This window comes from Numenius arquata, chromosome Z (genome assembly GCF_964106895.1).
Source record: "Numenius arquata chromosome Z, bNumArq3.hap1.1, whole genome shotgun sequence".
Lineage (NCBI taxonomy): Eukaryota > Metazoa > Chordata > Aves > Charadriiformes > Scolopacidae > Numenius > Numenius arquata.
Genome location: NC_133616.1, coordinates 65,711,774 through 65,739,295, shown reverse-complemented (window position 1 = coordinate 65,739,295; position 27,522 = coordinate 65,711,774). Strand labels below are relative to the sequence as shown.

General features: G+C 43.3%; 2 protein-coding genes across 3 annotated transcripts in view; both read left to right on the top strand.

Annotated features, from left to right (window-relative positions):
• The first annotated feature begins 11,661 nt into the window (after positions 1–11,661).
• Positions 11,662–23,432, top strand: CCDC112 (coiled-coil domain containing 112). The gene is given in 8 exon segments (XM_074165815.1): positions 11,662–11,899; positions 12,683–12,798; positions 14,394–14,515; positions 20,113–20,202; positions 21,515–21,590; positions 22,184–22,574; positions 23,216–23,401; positions 23,403–23,432. Coding segments are annotated over 8 exon segments (1,062 nt in total). The 5' UTR covers positions 11,662–11,848.
• Positions 23,433–25,519: 2,087 nt separating this feature from the next.
• PGGT1B (protein geranylgeranyltransferase type I subunit beta) overlaps positions 25,520–27,522 on the top strand; it is a 39,609-nt gene continuing 37,606 nt past the window's right edge. Inside the window, exon 1 of one of the 2 annotated variants that reach the window (XM_074166192.1) lies at positions 25,520–25,920. In XM_074166192.1, the coding sequence (XP_074022293.1) occupies positions 25,775–25,920 (146 nt within the window). In that variant the 5' untranslated portion in view covers positions 25,520–25,774. The remainder of the gene's footprint in view (positions 25,921–27,522) is intronic. The other variant, XM_074166193.1, reaches the window with a different exon arrangement.

Here is a 27,522-nt window from a genome sequence, read left to right as displayed (position 1 = left end):
TCTTTCCTCTAATTGCTGACTGTGACCCAAGATTATCTTTCTCCCCTTGCTCCTCTGGGATCTTTACAGAGAGGATTCCAATCTTTCTGGTACACCAGACATAGCAATATAAGGGAAGCACTTTGATATTGTACAATAAAGAGAGATAAGATACAGGTGTTAGATAAGAAATGACAGCTAAGCTTATTTTCAAGAGGATTTTAAACCAGAACATATATATGTATCAGGAGGTTCCCACAAAAATGTGTCTTGAGGCTAGCAATCAGTGCTGGGACAGGGATTGTGTAATATATTCCTCAGCACCTTGGAACCTGAGCCCACAAATATTTGTCAACCATGTCAAGTTATCTATGCATGTACCTGGTTATGGGATTTGGCACTTGGACTAGGGTTTAATTCTGATGGAGACTGCATGTGACATGACACAGCAGACAGGCATAGGCTCAGTGGGTGCCTCCACAGCCATCAAGCAGCTCCTATTTCCTGCAGGTGGTCCAGCAGCAGTGGTAGGGCACCATCAGCATCTGCTGTTTCATCTACCCAAGTAAGACCTCATCTGATAAAAGCAAAGCTATGTATAAGCTGTATTAAATAAAAAGGTTAAAATACATTTTGGTCACTTCTCATTTGGATATTTCTGAGACTAATTTGTGACATGACACTTAGAGCCAGACTTGAAAGGCCCAACTTTTCCTTTTGACTTTATGTCTGTGGATACACCACTGTGCCTGACTTTTTACCCTTGCAGGAACCTGTATTAGTGCAAACCTGACAGGAGCAATTGTGATGTGAAAAACATCCTGGCAGTCAGATGCTCACATTGCATTGATTGCACCCAAAAACACACTGAGGGCAGGATGGGAAGGAGAACCGCAAATGTTGGTCTGTAGGTAAACCATGGTCCTCATGGGAGTAACTCATCAAACCCTGCTGTGTCCAGGTCTGTGGCCTCCTACGCTTCCAACAAGTTTCACCCCAGCCATGTGTCCTGAGCCCATACCTGGGGAAGGGAAGAGATGCAACTGTTGAGAGATATTAGTTGTTTAGTTCAAATAAATAGGTTTTAATTAGAATAAATTACTTAGGGTTATAATATGGTATGATTTATGCTGCGTGCTTAGCTTTACTTAGCATGAGTAGCTAGATTTGCTGAAGCCCTTAGGCTGCAATGGAGTTAATTTTCTCAGTAATTTTCCTATCAGCTGGTACAGTGCTGTGCTTAGCCTTTTAGTATGACGAAAATGTTTGGTAACACACTGATGTTTTGGTAGTGTTTTCCCTAACTCTAGGACTTTTCTGTTCCCCATGTTCTGCCAGGGAGTGCAGGTGCACAAGAAGCGAAAACCAGAAGATAAGGAGGTGACAACCCTCAGCAGAGACTGCCCATCAACAGGGTGAGAGCAGTCAACGGCCTGCCTGGACACAGAAAAAGAATCCCAGAAGGCGTCAGAAGACCCCAGACCAAAAATCAACATTGGACTGAAAGACCCGAAGGGTGCCTGAGGGGCGTGTGTAGAGATCGCAAGGGTGTCATTGCCCAGGGATTTCTTTGTTTGAGGTCGCTCTCTGGAGGCACCCAGCCCGGCTTGACCCTGCTGCTGGACCTTTCAATTGAATTACTTATTTTTATAAAAGCTGATGCCTGAGACTCTTCTGCAGGAAACCTAGAGTGGAGTTTGAAGAAGGAGGGATCTCACCCGAGAGTGACTGTGTGTGTGAGGAGTGAGAAGGGGCACCTGTCGGCTCTCGGGGGTTGCCCGCTGCAAAGGGACCCTGGTCTGACCACGGAAAGACTCGGGTGCTGTGTGTGCCCCTCCCTGAGTGGGGTGTGAAAGCTTGGGCAGAGGCTTCTCCTTTCACACGATGTCAGCTCTTTGCCACATGGCATATGGGTGCACTGGGAAAATCCTCTGGATCATTTTAGCCAGCTTCAGGAAAAGATACAAAGTGAGCTGCACGCATGGCAGGACCTAATGCCACAGGTACAAAAGCAGTGTTAGAAGGATCACTTCTGTTTTGAAGAGGTATGAAATGCTCATACATATGCTGATGTGTTTAGATGCTTCCAACCCAAAGATCATGACAAAGCCATGCATCTCTCTGCAGTAGAGTTCTCCAAGTGGAGGAACTTTTCAAATCACCTTACATCAGCATCATCAGAGAGTCAGTGTGCCTAATCACGAGCTCATTTGCCATATGAGTTTTCCCTGGGCCCTTGCAAATACTGCACTCAAATGAGTGTGCAGTGTATTGCTGTGACAGAAAAACACCAGCAAACACACAAACAAAAACCCCAAAAGGTCAACAGAGTCTAGTCAAAAAAAGGACAATTCATCTTATGCATAGCAGGGATGAGACAAGTCATAGTTCCCTGTCAAAAGCACTAATTATCCCCAGTGCTGCAGGATACAATTTGGATACCAAAGGTTCTCAATAGGGTAGGATGCTCTGATAGCCTAATCTGATTTGCAAGAATGATCGGGATCCAGATTTGCTCTCCCTAAAAGAAAACATAATTAATGGGAATAGCTCTCGACAGGTGTCAAAGGGGGAAGGATGGAAGAGAGAGAGCATATCAGTCCTACTCGATTTCTCAAATAAAACAAAAAAATGACATTAGAAAAAAAAAAAGAAAGATGAACTTAGCTTGGAAATGGAGAAAATTGCCTGAGAAGTTCTGTCAGAGCATATAACAGTTTGCTTAATGGTGTGGTTGTGCAGTGAAATCGTTTCCAAGGAGAGTGTTGAGCTTGAGGGATGTTTTCCAGCTCTATCATGTACCAATCTAGAATACGCTACCAAATGGACTATGGTATGCTCACGGGTTTAATACCTCTCTCAACATAGATTCAGCTAAATATCTGTAAAGGGTGCAAATCTGTATTTTATTTTGCTTTGTAGTAACTACCATTTGTTTATTTATAGGGCATTGACGGTGTGTGTTCATCGCTTTACTGACATGTGCCTTTTGATGAGAGAAAAGCCCTGGTGTCCTACAGCTCGTTGTGTCTTCCCTGCCCTGTGGGTACTGAAGTGACCACTCAGCCAGCAGGCAAGGAGGAGAGTGACAGGGGAAAAAGTAGCTTTAAGGAATCTTATGTGCTGCTTCAGCTCTGGGGATTACCTATCTGAGTGGAGTTCAGAAGCATCCTGTGAATATTTATGTGGGAAGTGGATGCTGCCTGTGGCTAGTACCCTCTGGAAGCACAGGAAAAAGTGGAAATCTGTGAATGTTATTATCAGCACTGCTACAGAACAGCCTACACCATCACACACCTGTTTGGCAGCTGGCTTTGTGAGTGTACTACTCTCAACAGCATTTAAACTACTTGCAATCTCACCTTGACCCTTAGCTTTTGGTTCATGCTCACACACAGCTGAAACCATCAAATTATCGTGGGCTGTCTGCTGATGAATTACCCTTGCAAATTCCCCTACTAACAGCCCTGCCTGTTTGTATTATTCTGGAACCATGCAATATACTGCGCTACATATTTTTCCCCAACCTGCCAGAGAGCTCTGTAACATATAGCGAGGTCTCTCACCTCTCTCACACCTCTCATCTTCCAAATGTATGGTAAGCTATATCCTCTCACAGGAGTGATCAGCAGCATTACCCTTACTTACACACCTCACTAGGGGGAAAAAAGCTTGTTTTCTGGCTTCCTGCGTTTCCCTATCAATTGCCTGAAGCATGGCTCGGTCTGGTACAAGTGCGTGTTTGTGAGGGGAAAGCAAGAATACCTAATTTCCTCTGTTGCGCCCCACAATGTTAGATTTTTCATCCAAACATACTTCTGTGGATGATCTAAGGGCTGCTGTGACCTGCAGGCTTGCAGTCCACATTACCTACCAAGGACAGGATACAATACACACACTCTGTGTAAGTTTGCAAGTTTGTGGCTTTTTTTTTCTATCACATATTTTACAGGTGTGGCTAACAGCAGGACAGGTACAAATGCAAAGGTGACTATGTATTTGATCGTGTGTGCTGCAAAGTGAACAGTGAACCACATGCTAACAACGCTGCAATTCTCAACACTGTCACTCCTGTGGTGCGCGGCAGCGCCACAGCGCTATCCCCACAAGCTCCCTACGCATCACACACCAGAGTGGCTGGTCCAGGGATGGGTGGTGCCTCTGCGACCTGCCTCAGGTCGTCCCAGCAGCTGTGCTGGAGGCAGGAGTGACATCCTCTGCATCCCTGTCACCATTCCAGGCCCACTGCATTGCCGGGCCTCCACTGTGAGCTGTTCCGCTCCAGCTGTCTCCAGCCTCTTGTCTATTTGATATCACATTATGCATGTAAAAAAATTCTGCACCTACATCCAAGTGACTCTGTTTCATACATCTTGATAGGCCATTCACTTCCACTGAAAATAACAGCTTGATATGACTAATCAAAAGTGCTCTGCTTTCATTTTCTACTTTGAAAGGGGCAAAAATCTGATATCCTAAGAGAAGCAAAGAAAATCACACAGGAAAGAACAAAAATTACAAGAACATAATCTAATTACTGATCCCAGTTTGACCCTGGGATGCTTACCGATTATAGCATTTTTAACCCCTGTTAGCACAACACATGCCTGACACTGAAGGTTTCCAAGAGAAGAGCACTACTAATGTTCCCTGGATTCATTTTCACTTTTTGGCTCATTTAAAATCTTTTCTAATTTCTATCTACTGCAGACAGAAATCAATAATGGCCATGCTGATCCTTCCAAGGTAGTTATGCAGTAGTAGAAATCCAAGAAAAAAAAATAATTCCTTGTCACTTTATATCCCTTGTTGGCCAAATATATATGGAATTGGTGTCTTCAAACACATCTCTAAATCATCCTCACAGAGTATTTTTCAGTTTCCCATCAGCTTCCTGAAGCTATGCTGGGAACCACAAGACTGGTGTCATAGAGGGCCAAAAGGTACTGCTACAGGCACAGTTTCGTAGGGATGGTTTGCAGGCTACCAGATCAGTCCCTGCATATGTAATGGGTAGTCCTTCCTTGCCCTGCTGTCTCTTCTGTTTCTGCTTCTAAAGTTTTTATACTGGGGGTCTTCTGGCTCTAAGTATTGTTTTAAAATCCAGGAAAATAAAAAATTAAGACAATAGTGTGAAGGAAGGACTTTACAGCCTTGTGAGCTCTGTTTTCTCTCATGCTGCTTGTGAAGGCTGCTTCCATAGTATTTGCGGTTGAGACGTGACCACAAGAAATCCTAAAACCTGAAGGCAATGTTACAAGCCTGAAAAACCTGTCCAAAACCTTTGGAAAAAGCATCATGTTAGACGCAAATGGTGTTTGTGTTAACTTGTTCATACGGCAACATTTCTACTGATTTCACTGGGGCAAATGTGTGGTCAGGACACAAACCAGGAGCACTTATTTCAGCATCACACAAGTTTGAGGCTGTACACTCCACATGAGAGATATTATGCAAGCCAAGAACAGGACAACGTGTTGAGGGTCTTACCCATATCTTTTTGTCTAAAATAGGACCAAGATCCTACCTTACACCCACAAAAATTTACTGCATCTTTTGCCCAAACACTTATTTGACCTAATACTGGCACAGACAGGTATATTCTTGCACAGATACTGTCATGTTTTACAGTAAACTGCTCTGAGGCCAGGTGTGAAATTAGAGGCAATATTAAATATGGTCTGGAAGGTGTTTCCCTTTGATAAATGGGCGTTGGTCAAAGAATACTCAGTGAATGCGAATAATACCTGCTAGCCAACTGCTAGTTTTCATTGTGAAAGCAGAGCTGTGAAACCCACAATGTTTAACTCCATGCTACTGAAACCCCAAATAATTTGTGAAACTGGGGTAGCTTTATGCTGGCCATGAAAGTAGTAGCTGTTGTCACCATTTCAACTTTATTTTTTAATCTGGATTTGGACAATATGAGTTTTTTGCTGTAAATGGCATTTCTTTAAATGTTTTCTCTTTTTAAACTACAAAGACTTACTTCCATGCTAACTAGCAGTGAGTGTCTTGCATGTTTCAGCCATATATCCAGAATAATGGCGGCAAAAATTGTGACTGTGATTGATTGACATATATGTGTTGCTGTACTCATTTGTGCAGTCACAGTCCCAAGTCACACACATGCTCAGTTAGCTGCTTAAGCAAAAGGGCTTACAGTAACTACAAATAAAAAATGGAGAAGTACAACATTCGAAAAGGTAGCTTTTCTATTCTGATTAAAAATTAAATCCTGATTGCTAATTTAATCACTTAACTCTCAGAGCTGAGCTGTAGGGACTAGAACTGAGAAAAATAAAAGTAATCAGAAAAATTTGGAGTTTGAATGTGCCCATTATGAAGACAGTGCCAAGACCATTAAACACTTCCAAGTGTAGCAATGCCAGGCCATACACTTGTGACAGACCAAGTTCTTCTCTTTATTTGTGTATGGCAGTTTCATTTTCATGCACAAATGTCCTTGTGATTGCTCCTAGTACAGGTCAGCTTTGCCAGTCATTTTCCTCATGCACCTAGGAGCCCCTCTCTTTTCTGCAGGGCATGCTTCCCTAGAGAACCTTCATTATGTGGTCAATGTATTCTCATTGATCTGCCTCTGTCTTATTTGAGGTTTTTGGAGTGCTGCTGAGAGGGGCTCGAGTTAGTAGACTGTTGGCCTTTGTGTGACTGGAGGAAGAAAAGTTCCTGACAGCATGAAGCAGGCAGCCAGTTTTTCGCAGAAGCCATAGAGAAGGCCAATGAAAGGGAATGCGTAAGAAAGTTAATCACATTTGGCTGCATTAATAACCAGTTACAGAAAAGTAGTATAGGAGCTGATAAATTAAAACCTCACAATGATAAAGAAGTGGCAGAGACAGCTGCTGAGTAAGGTCTTGAAGCCCCAGCACGACTGATGCCGTCAGTACTGTGACCTATGCAGTGTGCCAGTTTCAAACACAAGCAGCTGCTAAGGTTGTTGATTGAATATACAAATGTGTACTAGGGAGAGCATCCAAATTTTTGCTGTGTTGAGATTTGGCCAAGCCTAAAACTTTCTGTAATTTTGCCAAAGCACATTTCTGTTCTCTGCTTGCCAGATCTAAGAAGAAAGGTATTTTGGAAGACTGGGACTTGAACTTGGGACTATCACCTTCATCACATTCAGAATGATTTTAAGAAAACCTCTGAGGCTTAAGCAACACATTAGGAAACATTTGTGTCTTACTGGCAGGCCTGCTATCTTTTAGTATGTTTGTTTCAAGTACAGTTGCGGGAAACATTTTCTTTTTCCTTTTATAACAGGAAAGGGAGATGAACAAGGAGAGAATTACAGAAAAGCCAAGAATGGGAGATGATGTGAAAATACATGAGGAAATTCTAGAGAATGAAAAACAGAAGGAAAAAATCGGAAGTAAAAAGGAAGGATTAGGATGAATTATTAAGTGATCAGGTTCAGTTGAAATGTACACAGTTATAAATCAGAAGAGAGTAAAGAACACTAAAATGATGTGCTCCCATTCATTTACAATTGTCTAGGTTGGAAGGGACCTTTAAGATCATCTAGTCCACCCATTTGGGACCTTTGGATTTGTCACAGGGATTTGTTCAGGTTTTTCCATTTCCCTTTTGGTCTTCCACTTTACTCTTGCGAAATCTAGAACTCAATCAGAGTTCAAATAAAGGTTTATTTTCTTGAAAGATACAGGCTGTGTTTTACAGAAAGGAAAGGAAATGGTAGTTTAGATGAGGAGATATTTCTCATTATGAGACATTATGAATACAGCTTTTTTTTCATTCCTACCATCTACATCCTCCTAGAAACATTTACTAAAACTAAGCTGCTGACTCCAGGCCTCTTTCTGTATCTTGTGCTTTTAGTTTCTTTGGAGATGCCTTCTATACAGAACGAAACATGAAAGCCAAACTACTGTTCCTTGCCACCATGCTAAGGATGCATGATACAAAGTCCCTTCTTCCTAAAGCACAGCTTTATGCAAAAATGATTTGGGGGTAAGTGGAACAGGCACTCACCTGGGCAACATAAAAGGATCTTCTATACTGCCACTGCCTGGTCTGGAGCTCCTCAACTTCTGAGGCAAGTTAGGCACTGGCAGGACAAAGCACTGGGGGACAGGACACTGACACTGAGCTGTGACAAAGCTTTGTGTGTCCAGGTTGTCAGGGCCACTAGCACTCCAGGGCAGGTCTCACAGGGAGAAGTGATGACCACTCTGTCCTCATCAGATGAAAGGGAGCTGATGGCACCAGTGTGGGGCCAGGTCAGATCATCCTGTAAAGAGGGATAGAGACAGCTAAACGGCTGAGTGCAGGCTATGTTACCTATAAACAGTAAAAGCTTGCCGTTGGTTTCTAGAAAGAAAAAATACAAAAGCTATGCCTTTAGTAGCTATCAGGTGCTTCTCAGATGACACCTGGTGGACAAAAACTAAAGAGATGAAAGCAGCCTGCCTTTACTATGCAGAACTGTACCATCTCTGCTCACACCTGCTATACTGCACTTACCGCTGGTATACCCACCAGGTGCCCTCCCTACTCTGCTTAACCCTGCTTAACCCCACCTCAGATTGTATTACTACAGCGTCTCAGAACAAGCACATATCATCCATTATCTACCAACCTGTAATAGTGCTTTTTTTTTTCACTTGCTTCCGTATTTTCTTTCATATTCTGGCTGATGCCCTGAGTTGTTTGAATTCTGACCTGTGAGTCTGAGGCTAGAGAGGAGACATTGTTTTCAGAAATAAAAAATACAAGGAAAGGCCATGTTGTTAGCAGCAACTGGGTGCTTTTATAGACAATTTTATGAATGCCTACATAAGTGAACAGTTGTACCTATAGGGATGAAGGCTTTGATTTTTTCTGATCATTAATTTACTCTTTCTCTTTTAAACTACTTCCAGTGTGCTTCTCTAACACTGGGTGTCTTTTCTGCTTGACACTGTACAACTGCCCTAATGCATTCTTGTTCATGGTCAAGACATAAGGCACCAATAAAAAAAAACTCATCTGAGAGAAGCATGTGTTTGGGGAAGTCTTTCTTCTGGGGATCCACATCCAGTGAGTGGATGCTTACGCCTCCTGGTAAGATAAGCGGTTTCCTCAAGGATCTCATGGATATGAATACAACTTTACTGTGCAGTCCTTTTTTTTCTATTTGGCTTGAAGGATTTCATGAAAATGGGAGATACTATGGGAGAAAATGGGAGAACCAACACTAACAGATGAGTCCTCTTCCATAAAGAAGAGTGGCTGTGATCAATTCTTTGATTGCTGGCATTGTATCTTCCAGGTTAACAGGGTTTTTTTTTCTCTTTTGGGGGTTTTTTTATTCTATGTATACCTAGTTCCTTTAAATTTTAATAGCTTTGTTTTCTCACGGTGTATTCCCATGCTTTATTTTTGTGCAAAATCTTGAAAGCTTTTATGAAGCAAAATACACACACAAGTCAGGGATTTGCTAACTTCAAACACCCAACTAAGCTGAGAAAGAGAGAATGTGGGAGAGGTCAGGATGTAATTACTCTATGTAATTATCTAGCTTGTTTCTTCTGGATCTAGATTAGCTCTTTACAAAAAGCACAGAGGCCACCCAACAACTGTGGCATTGTATTTGGTCTGGCTGGGATGGAGTTAACACTCCTCACTGCAGTCCACATTGATCTGTGCTTCTGTTTGTAGCTAAAAGGGTGGGGATACCACCCCAGTGCTTGGACTGTTGCTTCCCAGTGCTCACACAGCATCGGGGCTGTCTCTCCAATACTCCCCCAACAGCCAGTGGGCTGGGCTGGCCAATAGGTTGGGAGGTGACATGGATGGGACAGCTCACGCACACTGACCACAGGGATATTCCATACCATGCGATGCCTTCTCAGCAAAAAAAGCTAAAAGAAAAGGGGGAGGTGAGGGAGGGAGCATTCATTATTAAGGTGTTTGTCTTCTAAAGCAATGCCTACACATACTGGGGCCCTACTTCTCAGGAAGTGGCTGGAGATTGCCTGCTGACAGCCAGCAAGTAGAGAATAAATCTTTTTGCTTTCCTTTGCTTCCAAGCACAGTCTCTGCTTTTAATGATTAAACTGCCTTTATCTTGACCCATGAATTTTTAATCTTATTTTCTCCCCCTATCCTGCTGAGGAGGGGGAGGGATAGAGCCTCTTCGTTTGCTCCTCGTAGCCAGTCAAGGCCAACCCACCACTAGCATATCCTGGTTCTACTCCTGCTCCATAGAGGGAATGAAGTAATGTCCTGGCCAAGCTGAAAGCCAGGGTTCATCTTTATACCAGTACCACAACATGATGCCTGACCCCTCTGGTTCTTAGAGCCAGAACTAGCCAAGCCTAGCTCTGCTCCGATACCTGAAATACCTCTGCACGTGGTTTCCAGGGCATCTTTGTAAACTCCTCAGGATTCTCAGTAACTCACAAGTAAAGTGTGTGGCAAAAAATAGATTGACCATCTAGGAACTGGTGAACCGCTGAACAGTATCTGAATTACACTATGACCAGATCCACTTTGTTAAAATGCTTTGCTGAAAACAGCTCCTTCATATGGAGCAGTCCCTGACCAGTTATCAGTTGGCTGATCCTAATAACAGAAACCATGGAAGAGCTGTCAGTCACCAAAGAACAGCAAGTACAAACATGTTCCAGAAGACACTTTTTTTCTCTTACATCCAATAGTGAAGGAAAAGACAACGAGGACTTTGAAACACTGCTGTGGAGAGAGTGCTTTCACAAGCCATTTCAGGTAGCAATCTGTGAGAACAATCCTCCTTAATTTATGCTGATGGCTATTTTCAGGTTTTGAAATGTTCTCCTTTACTTGTTAATTTCTATTCAGCAAACACAAAGAAATCAAATGTAAGCGCAGTCATAAAATATAAAGAGGAAAAATATATCAGGAAAGTGCTCCTAAAAACACCAATTAGGCAATAAAATGTCTTCAGCTTAGGCCATTTGGTTAGCATCTGTGAACACTTTTGTGTTCTGCAGCTGGGAAAACACCAGATTGTAAAATCTCTTTAGCTAGCAAAGCCACTGCATGAATAGATTATTTCTATTCTGCAGAAATGTTAATTGGCAACTCATTAAAAGTTTGATTGGTATATGTGAAAGAAAAACAAGATCCTGAGAGTCCCAAAAATGTACTGAATAAAGTGAAACTCTTTTTTTTTCTGTCAGGGCAATTATGATATACCCTGGTCTTCCTGAAGGAAGCAATCAATACAAAACCTTAAATCCTGACATAAATGAAACCAAAGCCTGTAACAAGCATGCTACACTAATTGAGAAAGGAAAAAAAAAAAAAAAAGGGGGGGGTTAAATCATATCGCAAGACGGTTAATCAGTCATAGCCAAATTACAACCATGCATGGCTCTTCCCAATTAACACCAGCCGCTGAGGGAAGCGCGGGGACACAGTGCTACCCTACAGCAAGCACCACTTGCTGCCATACATTTGGTGGATCCCCATATACAGGGCTGCCCAACTGCCCACAGGTCAGGCTAGTGCTGTCCACTTGGGCCTTCAGCATGTCGCTCTGACAGGACGCCTACTTGTGACACCCAGACTACGGCCCCGACTCTTCAGGCCACCTCAGAGGACTTTAAAACAGCATCGGAGAATAGCCTGGGGCCTCTTGAGGCCGCTGTCTTCTCCAAATCCTCACCGCCTCCCGCGGTTGCAGGCACTCTAGAGAGCACCTCCCCCCTCCAAGACGGCGGCACGTCTCACACAGGCACCGCTTGGCTGGGACAACACAGGGCAGCCGTTTAAACCCGCCTTCTTCCTGTCGAAATCCCAGGATTTCGGGAGGCTTAAACCGCCGGCGCGCGGGCTACACCCCAGCGCCGCCGCCGCCAACATGGCTGCCCTGGCAACGGCCGTCGCTGCGGCGGGCGCCGGGCAGCAACAGGTAAAGGCCGCAGCGCGGCGCGGGGCCGCTTCCCAACCCGCTGGCGGGGACAGCCCCTCTCTGCGGGGACCCCTCTCTCTGCGGCGACCCCCTCTCTCTGCGGGGACCCCCCCTCTGAGAGGACCCCGGTCCCACTCTTTGCGGCCTGCCGGGAGGCGGACGCTGAGGAGTTCCAGCCTCGTAGGAGGTGTAGGGACCAAGGTTAAAAAGAACTGTGTAGGAAGCGGTGCGGGCTCACCGGACTGGCCACAAAATGGTAGCTTTATAACCTGAACAGGGAGTTTCATCATCTGTGTTCCGAGCAGGGGTTATGTTAAGGGTGTTCAGGGTAGCTGCGAATAAGCGTTGGCACTTCGCAACGGGCCTTAAGCAGATTTCGGAAGTTAAGCTAGTGCTTTTCTTGAGCAAGATGAAATGGGGTAATCTGCCTAGTGTAGATTACCTGCTTATGGTCAGGTAGGGAGATCCTCTGACTCTTCAGAGACTGACTGCCATCAGGGGCGAGGCAGTGGCCTTGATTTAGTATTGCAGTGTGGTGAGCTGCCTCCGTTAAAGCAAGCTGATGTTGCAGTCTTTCAATTTTTCTGTTGAAGAATGCATTTTTTTTGTACAGTCATCATCTTGCCGTCACTCATCACTCCAGTTTTATACCTGTGTGACTTAAAATTATCTTAATTGTGCCAGGATGAAACTGAAGTAAAGCTGTTATTCTGCACCATGGTGTTGTCTGCATTTAAAAAATAAATACTGTTTTTTAATAATACTTGATTTTATTATGTACAGAATGACAGCTGTTCCAGTACTGCAGGTACTGGTCGACAATTTCAGGACTGGAAGATGAAGGATGAAAAAGCTAAGAAAGTTGAATTCATAAGAACTGCAGAAAAGCTAAAAATCCAGTAAGTTAAACACTTCATCATATTTTCATGCTGTTCTGGAGGTAACATAATTCCTGGTTCAAGGTAAGAATTTATGGTAATGAAACCCCTAGGCTGAGATTTCCTTTTCAGGAGCTCAGGCAGATTATTGTCGTTGTTACAGTCATTCAGGATAGGTTTATGAGCTCCAAATGCACTGTTGTTGTAATTACCATTTGGACTTTGGTCCATCATCTTTTTTAGATTACTAGATGCATGAAAAAGAAAGTGCACGTGGCATACTTGAGTTTTCAGTTTTACCGCTCAGCTGTGCTTAGCCTTCTAAGAACCTAAAGCTCTTAAGACATAGCAACAAAAGGGGAATTGCAGCAGCATTTAAAAAGCTTCCTCAGAGAAGATTGAAAGCACTTTAGAATATCTAGGCCACTGCTTTGGAAAAATGAGGGTTCAAGACAGCTCGGGTACAGAAGTGATTTAAATCTGTTTCCCCACATCTTGAGTAAGTGCTGTAACAACTACGCTGGCAGCTGAAAGAACAGGGAAGTTTCTCGCATGGATGAGCTTTAGGAGGAAGAGCAGACTTAGCCACGTGGCTGAAGGAGAGGTTTGTAGTTGTGAATCCTGAATGAACAGTCACACTTAAGTCTCATGGGAGTGTTTTACACGGCCTGACTGAATCAGCTCCTCCTTGGTTTTTCTGAATCTTTAGTTATGGCTCAAAAATTGACGGCTGGCTAATGTAGATGTTCCCAAGCAGCTTCAAACAAGGCATGCCATTTAATTATGGCGCATTGTCCTTCTGTAGTTATTGTGCTTTGAAGGCTTCTAGCGTACTGTGTGGTGAGATTTGGTACTTGGGTCTGGTCTGTGAATTCCAGCAGACAGCAAAGCATTTAAACTGTGAACCATAAACTGCATCTTATAGGGGGTTGAAGCATATAGCAGCAATAGTCTGCTGAAGAACCAAACTGCTACTGAGGAACAGGGTTTCTTGGGCTGTCGGTTTTGTTGCTTAACATTGGGAATCCTACCTGATGTCTCTGTACCTTAGTAAGAAGTCAAAAGTCACATAGCTCTCTGAACCATACATAATGCATAGTCGGTAAGTAAGGTAGCTACTTTAATATCTTAAGTTATTTAAATGCTAATGAACTTGAATTTGAATCTGCAGTTACAGTAGCATTATTACTAGTGTTAAGGCTAGAGGGAATGTACTTGAGGGAATGTTTGTGCTGTGGCTCCATCTATGTGTACAACTGCATTAATGCAGCCTGTCTCTCTCCCTGTGCTTTCCAATGAAAATTCTCATAAGGCTCCCTGATAGTGAGCATATAGATAAAATTTCAGGCCAATTCCAAGTGTGGACCACTGCCTGTCAGTGAGGTAATTTCCTTGTTAATTTCTTTCTTTTATTCAAGTTCTTGGGTTACTTCAGAGTGTAGTCTTACAACTGCAGAAAGATTTTCCTTGAAAACAGCTGTAGGAACAAACTGGTGATTTGTATAAAATCTAAGACAGGCCTGTTGATATAGCCTCAGCTGTATACTAACCTTCGAAAATCTTAGGGCTTTGCTAAGTATTGGAGTCCTACTCAGTGTGGCAATCTCTTTTTCCAGGCTTGCAAATACAGAAAAAGACAAAAATGGACATCTTTACAATAGGAAGAGTGATTTCAGAGTAGAATACAGCATGCTAGAGGAACTGGAACATAGCATGACTGTCAGCAGGAAAACGGAAAGTAAGTGGCATTTTATCTGGTTTTTTTGTTTGCTTTTTTTTTTTTCACTCTACTGTTGTTTGTTTAAACAGGAAACACTACTGCACAAAAACATGCAGTCCAGGTCTCTGGCTGCAGGGAGTGCCAGAGCCTTTCGCTGGTAAGGGATGGCAGTAGTGACAACAGCTGTGTGAGGTGTCATCAGGTAGACATCTGCTCAGCCTGGTTGCAGAGCTACAAGAGGAAGTAGAAAGGTTAAGCAGCATCAGGGAGTTCAAGAGAGATAGACTGGTGGAACCATGCTCTGCCCTCCCTGAGTCAGAAATGGGAACAATAACCGGAAAAACCCAAGATCAAGGGGATCCTGTATCCTGCCCCTGACAGGCTGAAGGCAGTAGCTTCAATAAGAGGAGTGAATGGAGGCAAGTCCATGCTTGGGGCAGCGGGAAAACCGTCTCCTTGCCCACCTCGCCTTCCCAAGTGCCTCTGTACAACAGGTACAAGGCTATGGATGTAGAAGGACAGTCAATGGATGATGATGTGGATGACAGTCTGTCTTCACCAGAGGTGCTGCCAAGTTCAGAAAGGCCTACCCCCTGTATCACAACCACCTCCACAAGAAAGAAAAAATGGGTTATAGTTGTAGGCAACTCCCCTTTGAGCGGAACAGATGGTCCAATATGCTGGCCAGACCCTCCTCTTAGGGAAGTCCGCTGCCTCCCTGTGGCCTGGGTTAAGGACACCACTAGGAAACTTCCTAGCCTGGTACAGCCCACAGACTATTGCCCACGGTTACTCTTCCACGTGGGTGGTAATGAAGCTATAGGGACAAGGGAAGCTGCCAGAACAGAGCTGGCAGATCTTGAAGGATGCTTTCCACGGAGTGCTAGAGCTCTCGATCCCCAGGTGTACGAAATCAGGAAAGGAGGGCAAGAGACCAGCATGGATGAGTCAAGACCTGCTGGTCAAACTCAAGAGCAAGAAAGAGATGCACAGGCAGTGGAAGCAGGGACAGGTACCCTGGGAAGAGTATAGAATGCTGCCTGGTTGTGTAGGGATGGGGTCAGGAGGTCAAGGCACAGCTGAACTTGGCAAGGGATGCAAAGAATAATAAGAAGGGCTACTACAGGTTTGTTGGCTAGAAAAGGAAGAAAGCATATTCCCCCTGATGAGCAAGACTGTCATACTGTTAATAACGGACAAGGAGAAGGCTGAGGTCCTCAGCAGCTTTTTTGCCTCAGTCTTCACTGGCAGACTCTCTCCCCATACCTCTCAAGTGGATGAACCGCAAGATGGGGACTAGGGGAGAAAGAGTAAGTAACCACCTGAGGAACGTGAACATACAGAAGTCTATGGGACCTGTTGACTTGCATCCCAGAGTCCTGAGGGAATTGGCTGATGTAGTTGCCAAGCCACTCCTCATGATACTTGAAAAGTCATGGCAGTCAGGTGAAGCCCCTGGTGACTAGAAAAAGGGAAACATTGCAACCTCAGGGAAACATTGCAACATTCCAGCCTCACTACCGTGCCTGGGAAGACCATGGAACAGATCCTCCAAGAAGCTATGCTAAGGCATATGGAGGATAGGGAGGTGATTCCAGACAGCCAGCATGGCTTCACCAAGGGCAAGTCCTGACTGACCAACAGATGTCATCTACCTGGACTTCTGTAAGGTCTTTGACATAGTCCCCCACGACATCCTTCTCTCTAAATTGGAGAGATACGGATTTGATGGCTGGAGGGTAAGACTAAATGATCTCAAGAGGTCCCTTCCGAACCCTTACCATTCTGTGATTCTGTGACCGAATTCCATTCGGTGGATGAGGAGTTAGTTGGATGGTCACATTCAAAGGGTAGTTATCAACAGCTCAATGTCCACATGGAGATCGGTGACAAGTGGTGTCCCTCAGGGATCCATATTGGGACCAGTACTGTTCAGTATCTTCATCAATGACAAACATAGCGGGATTGAGTGCACCCTCAGCAAGTTTGCGGATGACACCAAGCTGAGTGGTGCAGTTGACATACCTGAGGGATGGCACTGCCATCCAGAGGGACCTGGATAAGCTCAAGAAGTGGGACCATGTGAACCTCATGAGGTTCAACAAGGCCAAGTGCAGAGTCCTGCACCTGTGTTGGGGCAGTGCCCAGTATCAATATAGGCTGGGGACGAAGGGATTGCGAGCAGCCCTGCCGAGAAGGACATGGGGTTACGGCTTGATAAAAAGCTGGGCATGGGCTCACAATGTGCACTTGCAGCCCAGAAAACCAACAGTGTCCTGGGCTGCATCAAAAGAATTGTGGCCAGCAGGATGAGGAAGGTGATTCTGCCCCTCTGCTCTGCTCTCGTGAGACCCAACCTGGAGTACTGTGTCCAGATCTGGAGTCTTCAGCACAGGAAAGACATGGACCTGTTGGAGCAGGTCCACAGGAGGGCCACAAAAATCATGAGAAGGCTGGAACACCTCTGCTATGAAGAAAGGCTGAGAGAGCTGGGGTTGTTCAGCCTGCAGAAAAGAAGTACTTAAGAAGTGCTTTCAGTACTTTATGGGGGCTTACAGGAAGGATGGGGATAAACTTTTTAGCAGGACCTGCTGCGATAGGTAATGGCTTTAAACTAAAAGAGGGAAGATTTAGACTAGATACAAGAAGGAAACTTATTATAATGAGGGTGGTGAAATAGCAGAACATTGCCCAGAGAGGTGGTAAATGCCCCATCCCTGGAAACGTTCAAGGTCAGGTTGAATGGGGCTCTGATCTATTTGAAAATGTCCCTGCTCATTGCAGGGGAGGTTGGACTAGATGACCTTCAAAGGTCCCTTCCAACCCAAACTATTCTATGATTCTAAATGGTTTAGTAATCAGTAGTACAGAGAGATTAGTTTAGATGGAATGTAGTTGCTGATGATGTGGTATTTCACCACGTGTACTGGTTATAAAGAAGACTTCCACAATTTACTTGCAAAATTCAGAAGCATAAACATTTTGAGCCTTCTGTGTTATTAACTGTTTTCTTTTGATCTTGAACATAGCAGATACAACCCACAAAAACTTTGGTGGAAAGTTACTCTTTTAGAAACTTGGAATCAATTTTGTGTGTGTATTGCAAAATCTAATGTAGTCCAGCTAAGGTACAATAAATACATACTTACCACAACATAAGCTTTTCACACACTGATTGCTGCCTTTAAGTATACTTCTGTGTATAAATAAACGGTTCTATTTTTTCATCTTTCAAATTCTTGGATAATGAATTCATAGTCTAAATGGTGCTGTGAGATGGTACACAGTCTGTCCTACAGTATCAGTTCCACTTACGGACTAATGAAATACTTCAGGAAAAAAAGTAACTCCCTGATCACAGTACCTAGATTCTGTAAAAAGTAATCAAATAAATCATGCTGTGCCTTCTGATATAGAAAATCCAAACAAAGTTAAGTTGAAGAAGGGAAAGGATGCGCAAAGACAACTAAAAATATGCTCACCTTACAAATTTTTCTGTGTTTTAATATATGTCTTTTAATTAAGGAAACATCATATCCTTTACATCTTGCAAACCTTAAGAAATGTAAATATTTCTGTGGAATGACTAAGCTAAAAAGTTCAGAAAATTTTCCGAGGTAAGAAGGGAGGATGGAAGTATGGATGGAGATACTGTTGTGAGATAATAAAGAGGACAGAGATGAGAGGTGTGAGGCACTGCATGGGAGATGTGAAGGAGTGTTAGAGTATGGTCTTTTAGGGTGTGTACTAGAACCCCCAAAATTGCCATTTACTATGTTCAGGTCTTTCAGTATGACCCATGTGCTTTTACACTTTCTGTGGTCTCGGCAGGAACTAGCAGGGTCATGTCTTAGCTATGTTTTGTTACATTTAAGTCTTGGACTCTGGTATTCCATAAACCAAATCTTTTAGGATAGAAGATGCAACTTCTTAGTGGCTAAGATGTATCCAGATCTTCATCCTCCTTAGAATTGTATTATGGACTGATGAGGAGCCAAGTGGTAACAAAGCAAGTAAGTGCATGCATGCTTGGAGGACGTGAAAACATTGATTCTACTTTAGTTAACACAGCAAATAAATAAATCTTGTTAAAGTAGTACATTCACATACACTTTCCAGGTTTCTTTTCTCTTCATTGCTGAGTGTTTTGAGGCCTAGGTCAAAGTCTTCCTAAAAATTCTAGAGGAGGTTTCATCTGCATAGGCAATATTCTCCAAATTCCGGACCCCTGATAAAAGGCTTGGGGAAAAAAAGCCACCAAACTGATTTAATCTAGATACGACTATCCTGTTGACCCCTATAGAACTAGGAGCTACTAATTTTAAAATCTGTTGATGCTGTGTCGGGAGATACATGGCCCATGTAGTCGGCTACATGCAGTTACAGTCATGCTAAAATGCTTAGTTTTGTGGCAGTTTCTTATGATCAAACATGAGGGTTTGGTCTGGGGTGAAATCCAGTTGGCGGCTGGCCACAAGTGGTGTCCCTCAGGGCTCAGTTTTGGGGCCAGTATTGTTTAATATTTTTATTGGTGATCTAGATAAGGGGATTGAATGCACCCTCAGTAAGTTTGCAGATGACACCAAATTAGGTGGGAGTGTTGATCTGCTTGAGGGTCGGGAGGCTCTACAGAGGGATCTGGACAGGTTGGATCAATGGGCCAAGGCCAATGGGATGAGGTTTAATAAGGCCAAGTGCCGGGTCCTGCATTTCAGTCACAACAACCCCAGGCAATGCTACAGGCTTGGGGAAGAGTGGCTGGAAAGCTGCCCAGCAGAAAAGGACCTGGGGGTATTGGTGGACAGCCGGCTTAACGTAAGGCAGCATACTGGTTTGTATCAGGAATAGCGTGGCCAGCAGGAGCAGGGAAGTCATCGTGCTTCCGTACTCAGCACTGGTGAGGCCTCATCTTGAGTACTGTGTTCAGTTCTGGGCCCCTCACTACAGGAAGGACATTGAGCTGCTGGAGCGTGTCCAGAGGAGAGCCACCAAGCTGGTGAGGGGTCTGGAGAACAAGTCGTATGAGGAGAGGCTGAGGGAACTGGGCATGTTTAGTTTGGAGAAGAGGAAGCTGAGGGGGAACCTCATTGCCCTCTGCAACTACCTAAAAGGAGGTTGTAGAGAGGTGGGTGTTGGCCTCTTCTTCCAGGTGAATAACGACAGGACCAGAGGAAATGTATGAAGTTGCAGCAGTGGAGGTTTAGATTAGATATTAGGAAGAATTACTTTACTGAGAGAGTGGTCAGGCACTGGAACGGCCTGCCCAGGGAGGTGGTGGAGTCGCCAGCTCTGGAGGTATTTAAGAAACGTGTAGATGTGGTACTTCAGGGCATGCTCTAGTGCCCGAGATTGTTGGGTTGGCTGTTCTGTTTTGTGGGTTTTTTGGTGTGGTAGGGTTTTTTGGTTTGTTTTTTTTTTTGGTGTGTGTGTACGGTTGGACTTGATGATCTCAAAGGTCCCTTCCAACCATGAAGATTCTGTGACTCTGATAATTTGTGTCCCCATTTAGATGAAATCCCCAGTTTATTTTGGACACTTCATTGCTTTTGTTCTTGTATTGAATTTAATGCATAAAGAAACTGTTAGAACTATCAGCACTTTATTTTATTTAACAGAAACTAAAATCCTGCAGCAGCTATCAAAAATACAAAATAATGTGAAGATACTTCAGCGACAATTAAAAGACGTGAAGCCTACACCAGAATGTAAGTTGTGATGACAGATTTAAAAGCATTTTCCTCTATAGACAGGTTTCCTGCACAGCTGGGCTTGTGATTCTTCTGCATACTTGGGATACTCCTTCTCCAGTCTGTCAGCTTTTCCAGGAATCTGGGAAGGGAAGAATGCAGAAATGTAAGAAATGGTGAAAGATGCTGCAGTTCCGCATGGAAACAGAGAAACTGAGTCTATATTAGAAGTGGTGTGGGTTTGTTTCTTTTCTATATGTAACTCTTTGCCTTACGTAAAATAAAGTTAGTATTATAGTGCCATTTACATGCCCTTCCTTTCATCTGGTAAGAGGTCACAGAGTAGGGTCTACAGGTAACTCTTTTCCGGCTGTCCACATGGCTTTAAGTGTAAGTTGGAATGTTCTGTGGAAAATGCTGCAACTACTCATTCAGTTTGGATGTTTTGAAACTTCTGGGAAATAGGTACTGACAGAACCATTCCTCTGTGATACTCTGCTGTCTTGTGTGGAGCTCTGATTGAAGCCCTATTAGTTGAGAGCTAGATGCATCTCATTTCATTTATTCCGTGTCTGTTCTATAAAAAATGCATTATCCCCTAAAGCTGTCCACAAAGATACCAAGAACTAACAAGGCGTGAAAGCTGAATTGAGTTAGATACACAGGTATATATACAGACATAACTGTACCAATTTATTTTTTTATTTTTTAAAGCCAGGTTAGTTAAACTGTATCTTCAACGTGTCCATAGGGATGTGTGCTGGTTTAGAACAGTACAAAACTTTTTTCTACCATTGCAAAATAGATCTTCCCTAGACAGCTGTCTTACTGTCTTTCTCCTTATCAGGACTACAGTATGCTGACTGTACAGAATAAAGTCTTACTTTGATGTTTCTTTGTCAGCTTTATAAAGCTAGTGACCTGTAGGTTAAATAGGATTGCTACAGCCTGGTATAAACCAAATACTTGAGTGTACTTCTTAAGTCACTAACTGCATTGTCACAAAAAACAAAAGTGGAAGCTTTTTAGGATAAGGCTATCTTACTCTGTAAATCAGTTGAAGATTACTCAGAATGAGACTTGTTTAATGGAAATAAACATTTATACTGGATTTGCATCCAGTTAGCTAAATCACTGTGAAATCACACCTTTTGAATAAATGAGAATCTGTCTTTTAAGGCTGTTTGAGATGGAAATGCATGCTTTTTTGTACACTGAAATAAAAGTGTCCCAGAGGTCTCTCCAAGTGCCTACATTTCTGGGTAGTGCTGAATTACTGGTAAATACTGTGGACTTCTTAAGTTATATCCTCTTTTCTTTTCCTTTTTAGTTGTTGACAAGCTCAAGGAAATGATGGAAGAAGTTGAAAATGCAATCAATGCTTTCAAAGAGGAACAGAGGCAAATGTATGTTTATACATGCTTCAGCTACAAGAAAAAGTGCTTTCATAAGACACAGTGAAAACTTTGCATTAATCAAGTAAACAATTCTTTTGATTTCCTCTTTTGATAGTGATTCCTGTGGTATGTAAATCAAAACTCAAGCTATCAACCTTAGAATGTTGATAAACAGCCTTTTAGAGAGTCTGTTTATATAGCTGTTGCAGTGATCTGGTGTAACAAACGTTTGCCTATGAAAAGGCTTTTCAGAGAAAGGCTGCAGAAGAGATTAGATTGTGGGGGTTTTGTTCTTGCTGTTGTTTTGGTTTTTAAGTGGGTGGTGGTTTTTCTTCCCTTTCCGTCTACGGGTGTCAGGAGGGGATTGAGTTAGTTGTTAATTGAGTATCATAAACGCTTTCACTAAGAGGGTAACTTAATTGTGATTGTATAGTGCTTTATTAAGGGATCATTACAACGGTACTGTCATCTCTCGTACCATTTCAGTTTTAATCTTCGAAGAATAGCTTTTGTGTGGTGTTGAACAATTCCAAAATTCATTTCTGGTGAATGAACAATGAATAGTGGATTTCTTTTCTGACATCTCAGTGTTGTCTTTTCAGATATGAACAGCTTTTGAAGGAAGAAAAAACTGCCATTAATGAGCTCAGTGCCTTTGAGAGAAAAGTGGAACTGTGGGCGTTAGACAGCTCAACAACAGAAAAAGTTTTGAAATTACCATCAGCCAGGGTCTCAGTTGATAAAACACTGGAAAATCATCTACCTGAAGAAGTAGTAGAGTTTGAAAGATTTCTTCAGCGAACAGGAGGAAGGCAAGGAGGCTGGGATGATTATGATCATCAAAATTTTCTGAAAATACGGACAAAGCACAAAGGAAGGCTGTCTTACATGGATGAAGCCCTTGAATATCTCTGTGGAAGAACAAAGGAAGATATTGAACAGCATGAAAAATGGTACCAAGAATTTCTAATTTTACACGAAAAAAAGAAAGAGGTAAAATAACCCCTCTAGGGCTATTATAACTTTTAAGAAAAAGTACTTATTTTTAAAGTGCATGCATTTCTTATTTTTGTAATTGTGCCTCTGGAAGTTGGCTGTGTATTGCCAAAGTATATTAAAAACTCTTTTGATGGCAGTGGTCCAGCAAGTTAGGTGCCAATCCCAGAGCAGTAAGTGATCCTGTATGAAATTGCAGTTCTTGTTACATCTGTCCCTAAGAATGTCTGTCCCACCATACAGGCAATATACCTGTGCCATACTGACATAGACAATTATGATTCCTTCAAGAACTATCCACCTGAGTAATAAAAGATATGCTGACATAAAAACTGAATTATAAAATAGTAGGTGGAGTTGTTAATTTGAAGAAAAAAATTAAGACTTGAAATATGCTGGCATTAAAAAAGCCTATTACACCAACATTCATAACTAGCCAATGTTAATATGAATGCCATAACTTAAATAATTTTAGCAGGCACATAGTAAACCTGCCTGTGTGATCCATAGTTTGCCTTTAGAAGACTTCTAATTCCTATAAACCTTATATAAACATAAGGTTTTCATCAGACAAAATCAACAGGAATGTGTAAAATTTTAATGAAAACCTTTTTTTATTTCCTGCTGTTCTCTTGCAGTCAATTAAGAAGTGGAAAGAAAAGCAGCAGCAAGAAAAAGAAAGAAACTTGAAAGAGAAAGAGAAATCAGAAAAAATGCTCAAGGAAGAATGGCTACAGCGTGAAGAAGCCCAGAAGCAAAAAGCAGAAGAAGAAAGAAAAAGACAACAAGCAGCAATTGAAGCATGGAAGAAACAGAAAGCAATAGCATTTGCAATGGAACAAGCATCACAACTAAAACTAGAAGAAAAGGAGAAAAAGCAACGAAATGAACGCCAGCGCCAACGCCATGTGAAGTTACTGTTGGAAAGGTACGCCTTGCGGAAGAAAGCAAAGGAGGAACTGGAAAAGCTTGAAAAGGAGAAGAGACAGGAAGCTGAAAAGGAGGAAAGGAAAAGAATTGCTGCAGAGGAAATTACTAAGTTTCAAGAGCGTGTGCGTAATTACATCTCCAGTTATGCATGTTGTTGTTTTAAATTCGCCTACTTCCTCCTACAGTATAATCTGTTAAACTTTTAAAAATCCATGTTTCATTCATTTAAATCTATTTTTGATTCACTATGAATAACAGCATCTGTTACATACAAGAAACAATATGAAACTTTATTTTAGACAAAGATGTTCCTTTTCCTCAGTATTTAAATTCTACAGGATTACTCAAGTCCTTATTTATTTCTACATATAGAAGTAGTTTTATTTACTTCAATGTGAAAATGTTTGGGACAAAGAGCTTGGGCTGCGCTGCACTCCATACTATCGAAAACATCAGAAGACTTCATTGTTGTATGCAGATACAAAATCAAAAGAGATGCTTGAAGATCCTGCAGGTTTTAGTAGCTGTAAGGTCAAGTTAGATCCCATATCAACGTAAGTCTGATTACTGGAGAACCGATATTGTCAGAGAGTTAGAAGAGGTTCTGTTCTACCTCAAACCAGGACAACACTAAAGTTAATTTTTATAAACGGAGATTAAACTACTGCAATCTATTTTTTTTTTCAAAACTGTGTAACTATAATTTGTTTGTGCAGGACAAGCTACAGCAAGTAGCTACCTGGTGTAACTTTATTGTGTAATATGACAAAATAATTTCTAAACAAAAAAAAAATTAACTGTGAAAAAGCTGCATATATATTTTCATATAATTTGGTATACTTCCAAAGAGAAGTTTGCTTATCCACTTGTTGTATGTTTCAGGATCTACATAAACTAGAGCTAAGGATTTTACAAAAGCAAGATAAAGAAGTAGAGAAACAAAAAAAGGAAAAAAGGTTGGCAAAGTTAAGAGAGAAGGTAATTTACCATTTTTTTGTTTTAATCTGAGGTGTTTGCAGTGTGATTGTGTAAACAACCTTTTCCCTCACTGATCTAAAAAGTGATTACTTTTACTTACCTAAATGATCATAAAGTAAAAAAGAAATTTAAATAGGAAGCCATACTTGTTAACAGGAAACAAAAATGCAGCAGGCATAGTTGTTCATGTGTTTAAAAAAATTTAGAAAAAAAAGGCAAGAGAGATTTTACTTATCTCCTGACAGTATTTGTTCTGGGCAAAGCCTATAGCTTACACAAAGAAACTGCTGTACAGGCATTTTTTTCCCTGCTTTTTAAATGGTTTTCTACCCTTAGTTGAATAAGGAGGCTGGCCTCCAGAAGAATTCTCCAGAAGAATTTTGGGAACATTGTCTGGGTTCTTAAGAGTTTGACCTTTTAAAATTATTTGATTTCGTGTTTCTGCTGTTTTCTGTGACTGTGGAGGGAGAAGTCTTTTTCTGGCTGGCGGGCCCAGCGGTGTTCTGTTCGCTCTGCACCTCTTCATATGATGAAGACCTAATGAGTCTGCATAACGCACTCTGTCACCAATGAAAACCACCAATTTTTTTGGTTTTTTTTTGTTTGATTCTGAGGTGGAGATTCATGTCACCAGTGACAGGTCCAAGTTGCGCAGGCCTACCAAGGGCTGGCAGGAACACATGGAAGGGATGGCACCAGCAGCTCCCCAACGGCCTTCACCTGTTCCCAGTAGGTGAGGGGGAGAACGACGGGATGTGAAGCACGACAAAACCAGAGTTATGTATAAGCTCATTATGCTTTTTTTTGCCCTGCTTTTAGCGCTGCCCCGGCCTGGAGACAAGCGCTGCAGATGAGCAGCCGTCGCGGGAGGATGGCTCCCTTTGCCTGCCAAGCGGCCAGCACTCCTCGGGACTTGTCACTAAATTCGCCTGACACAATGACACGCGTTACCCTTGTATTTTTTTGAGTGACGGATTTAAAACGTCATCTGCGTGAGGCTGGCGGGGTTTGCGTGACGGCGTGTCTTTCCGTTTGCCTTCAAAACGCGTTTCCCGGCGGGCTGACACCGGACGGCGGCGGCGACACACGTCGCGGCCACCAGCCCTCCCCCGGGCCGCGGCGGCGACACACGTCGCGGCCACCAGCCCTCCCCCGGGCCGCGGCTGCGGCGCTGGGAGTCCGGCGGCTGCTCCCCCCAGGGCGGGGCCTGGTCGGCCGTAACGTCGCTGGGCGTGGCCGCTGTCGCGCGTGATGTAGTCGGTGCGCGCCGGGGGCGGGCGGTGGGCAAGATGGCGGACGCGGCGCCGTGTTCGGGGGAGACCGAGCCGGCGCCAGAGCCGGAACGGTTGGAATTCCTGCGGGAGCGGCATGTGCGGTTCTTCCAGCGCTGCCTCCAGATCCTGCCCGAGCGCTACTCGTCACTGGAGACCAGCAGGTAGCGGGGCCGGGGTCCTCCTAAAGCCGAGGGGCGGCGGGCGGGCCGGCCGGCCGGGGGTCGCCACCGGGCCCAGCCGCCTGCGGGTTGGCTGCCGGGGTCGTGGCGCTCCCCTCGCCCTCTGGCCGGGCGGTGGGAAGACGGGATAGACCCTGTTGCCTTTCGCCCGGCACCCGTCTCGGTGAGGTGGCGGCTTTTCCTTCCGCGGCTGCGGGCAGTGGCGTTGAGGGGAAATCCCTCCCGGGGGGCTGCCCGGCCCCCCCGGGTGTGGGCAGGTTGCAGCACCGCACCGTGCCGGCCGGCGGAACGGCCGGAGAGCGCTGCCCTCCAGTCTGCCCAGCAGCGGGCCGCCGCCGAAAAATACGAGTTGGGTGTAGAGGTTTAGTTTGTGCTCGCGTAAACTCACGGTATCCACGAGGGAAGACTTGTTGAGCCTTTTAATCTATTTTCAGTCCTGTGCTTCACTCTTTTAATCCTCCCTGGAAGCCGATTTTCAAATAAGTGACTTAAGCCTTTTGTAGCTTGAAGTCAGCATGCAGAAGACTCCTGTTTATGTAACAGGAATAATTTAAATCTTCATTAGCTAGTATAAAAGTTAAAATGCTATTGAAATGTGTTCCTCACTTCACACTTGTCCCTGTAATGGCTTCAGAATGCATTATTTCAGATTCTTGAAGCCTTCATGTGAGGTAGTCAGTTACATCTGAGGCACAAGAGGATTAATAATTTGGTTGTCAAGCTGTACTTGATACAAATTTGGAGACATGTAGAGGGTTTGATCTCTTACTCAACCGATATAAACATTAGATGCTTTCACTGTGTAATCTGCAGGTCATGCTGTGAAGAATGCTTAATGGGTTTGATCAAGTCTTCCTGCTAAATCAAGCTTTTTCTTTTTCAGTTGAGAGTACAAACACTTGGCAAAAATGTGTAAGGACTAGTATGGATAGTGCCGAACTGTGTGGAATAACAGATAACTTTATATTAAAAAGGAAAGTTGGAAATTCTGATTTCAGGGATGTAAATTATTTATTCATTAAGGATTAGCCTATGTTTTGGTGTACCTTGTCAATTATTTTAAATGACAGCAGGAGGAAGCCTAGGCATGCCATATTCCTAAATCTTTCTAGGCATTAAAGTTACAATAACATGAGTAGAGTCATTAGAATCATAATGCAAAGTGCTGACCTTGGCCACACTTGATTTATGGAGAAAGGCTAAAGAAATGGGATTTGTTCAGTTTAGAGGAGGGAAGATCTGATCACGGTCTTCCATTACCAAGAAACTAGTTACAGCAAAAGATGGAGGTGCTCCCTTCACACAGGGTAATGGGGCAGGAGGCTACAGGAATGAGTTGCTTCAGGGAAAGTTGTCTTGATGTAGGAAGAATGTTCTTTACGATTAGAGCAGTAAACCACAAATAGGTTGCCCAGTGAAGTGCTGGAGTGGCCCTTGAAGATTTGGCTTGTCAGGGTCCTGGGTCATCTTACTTAAGGCCCTGAGTTCAGCAGAAGGTGGGACCAGTGATCTCAGGAGACCCTTAACCTGGACGTTTTAGTTCTGTGATTTACATTGCCAAGTTGTTGCAGTTTGCCACTGAGC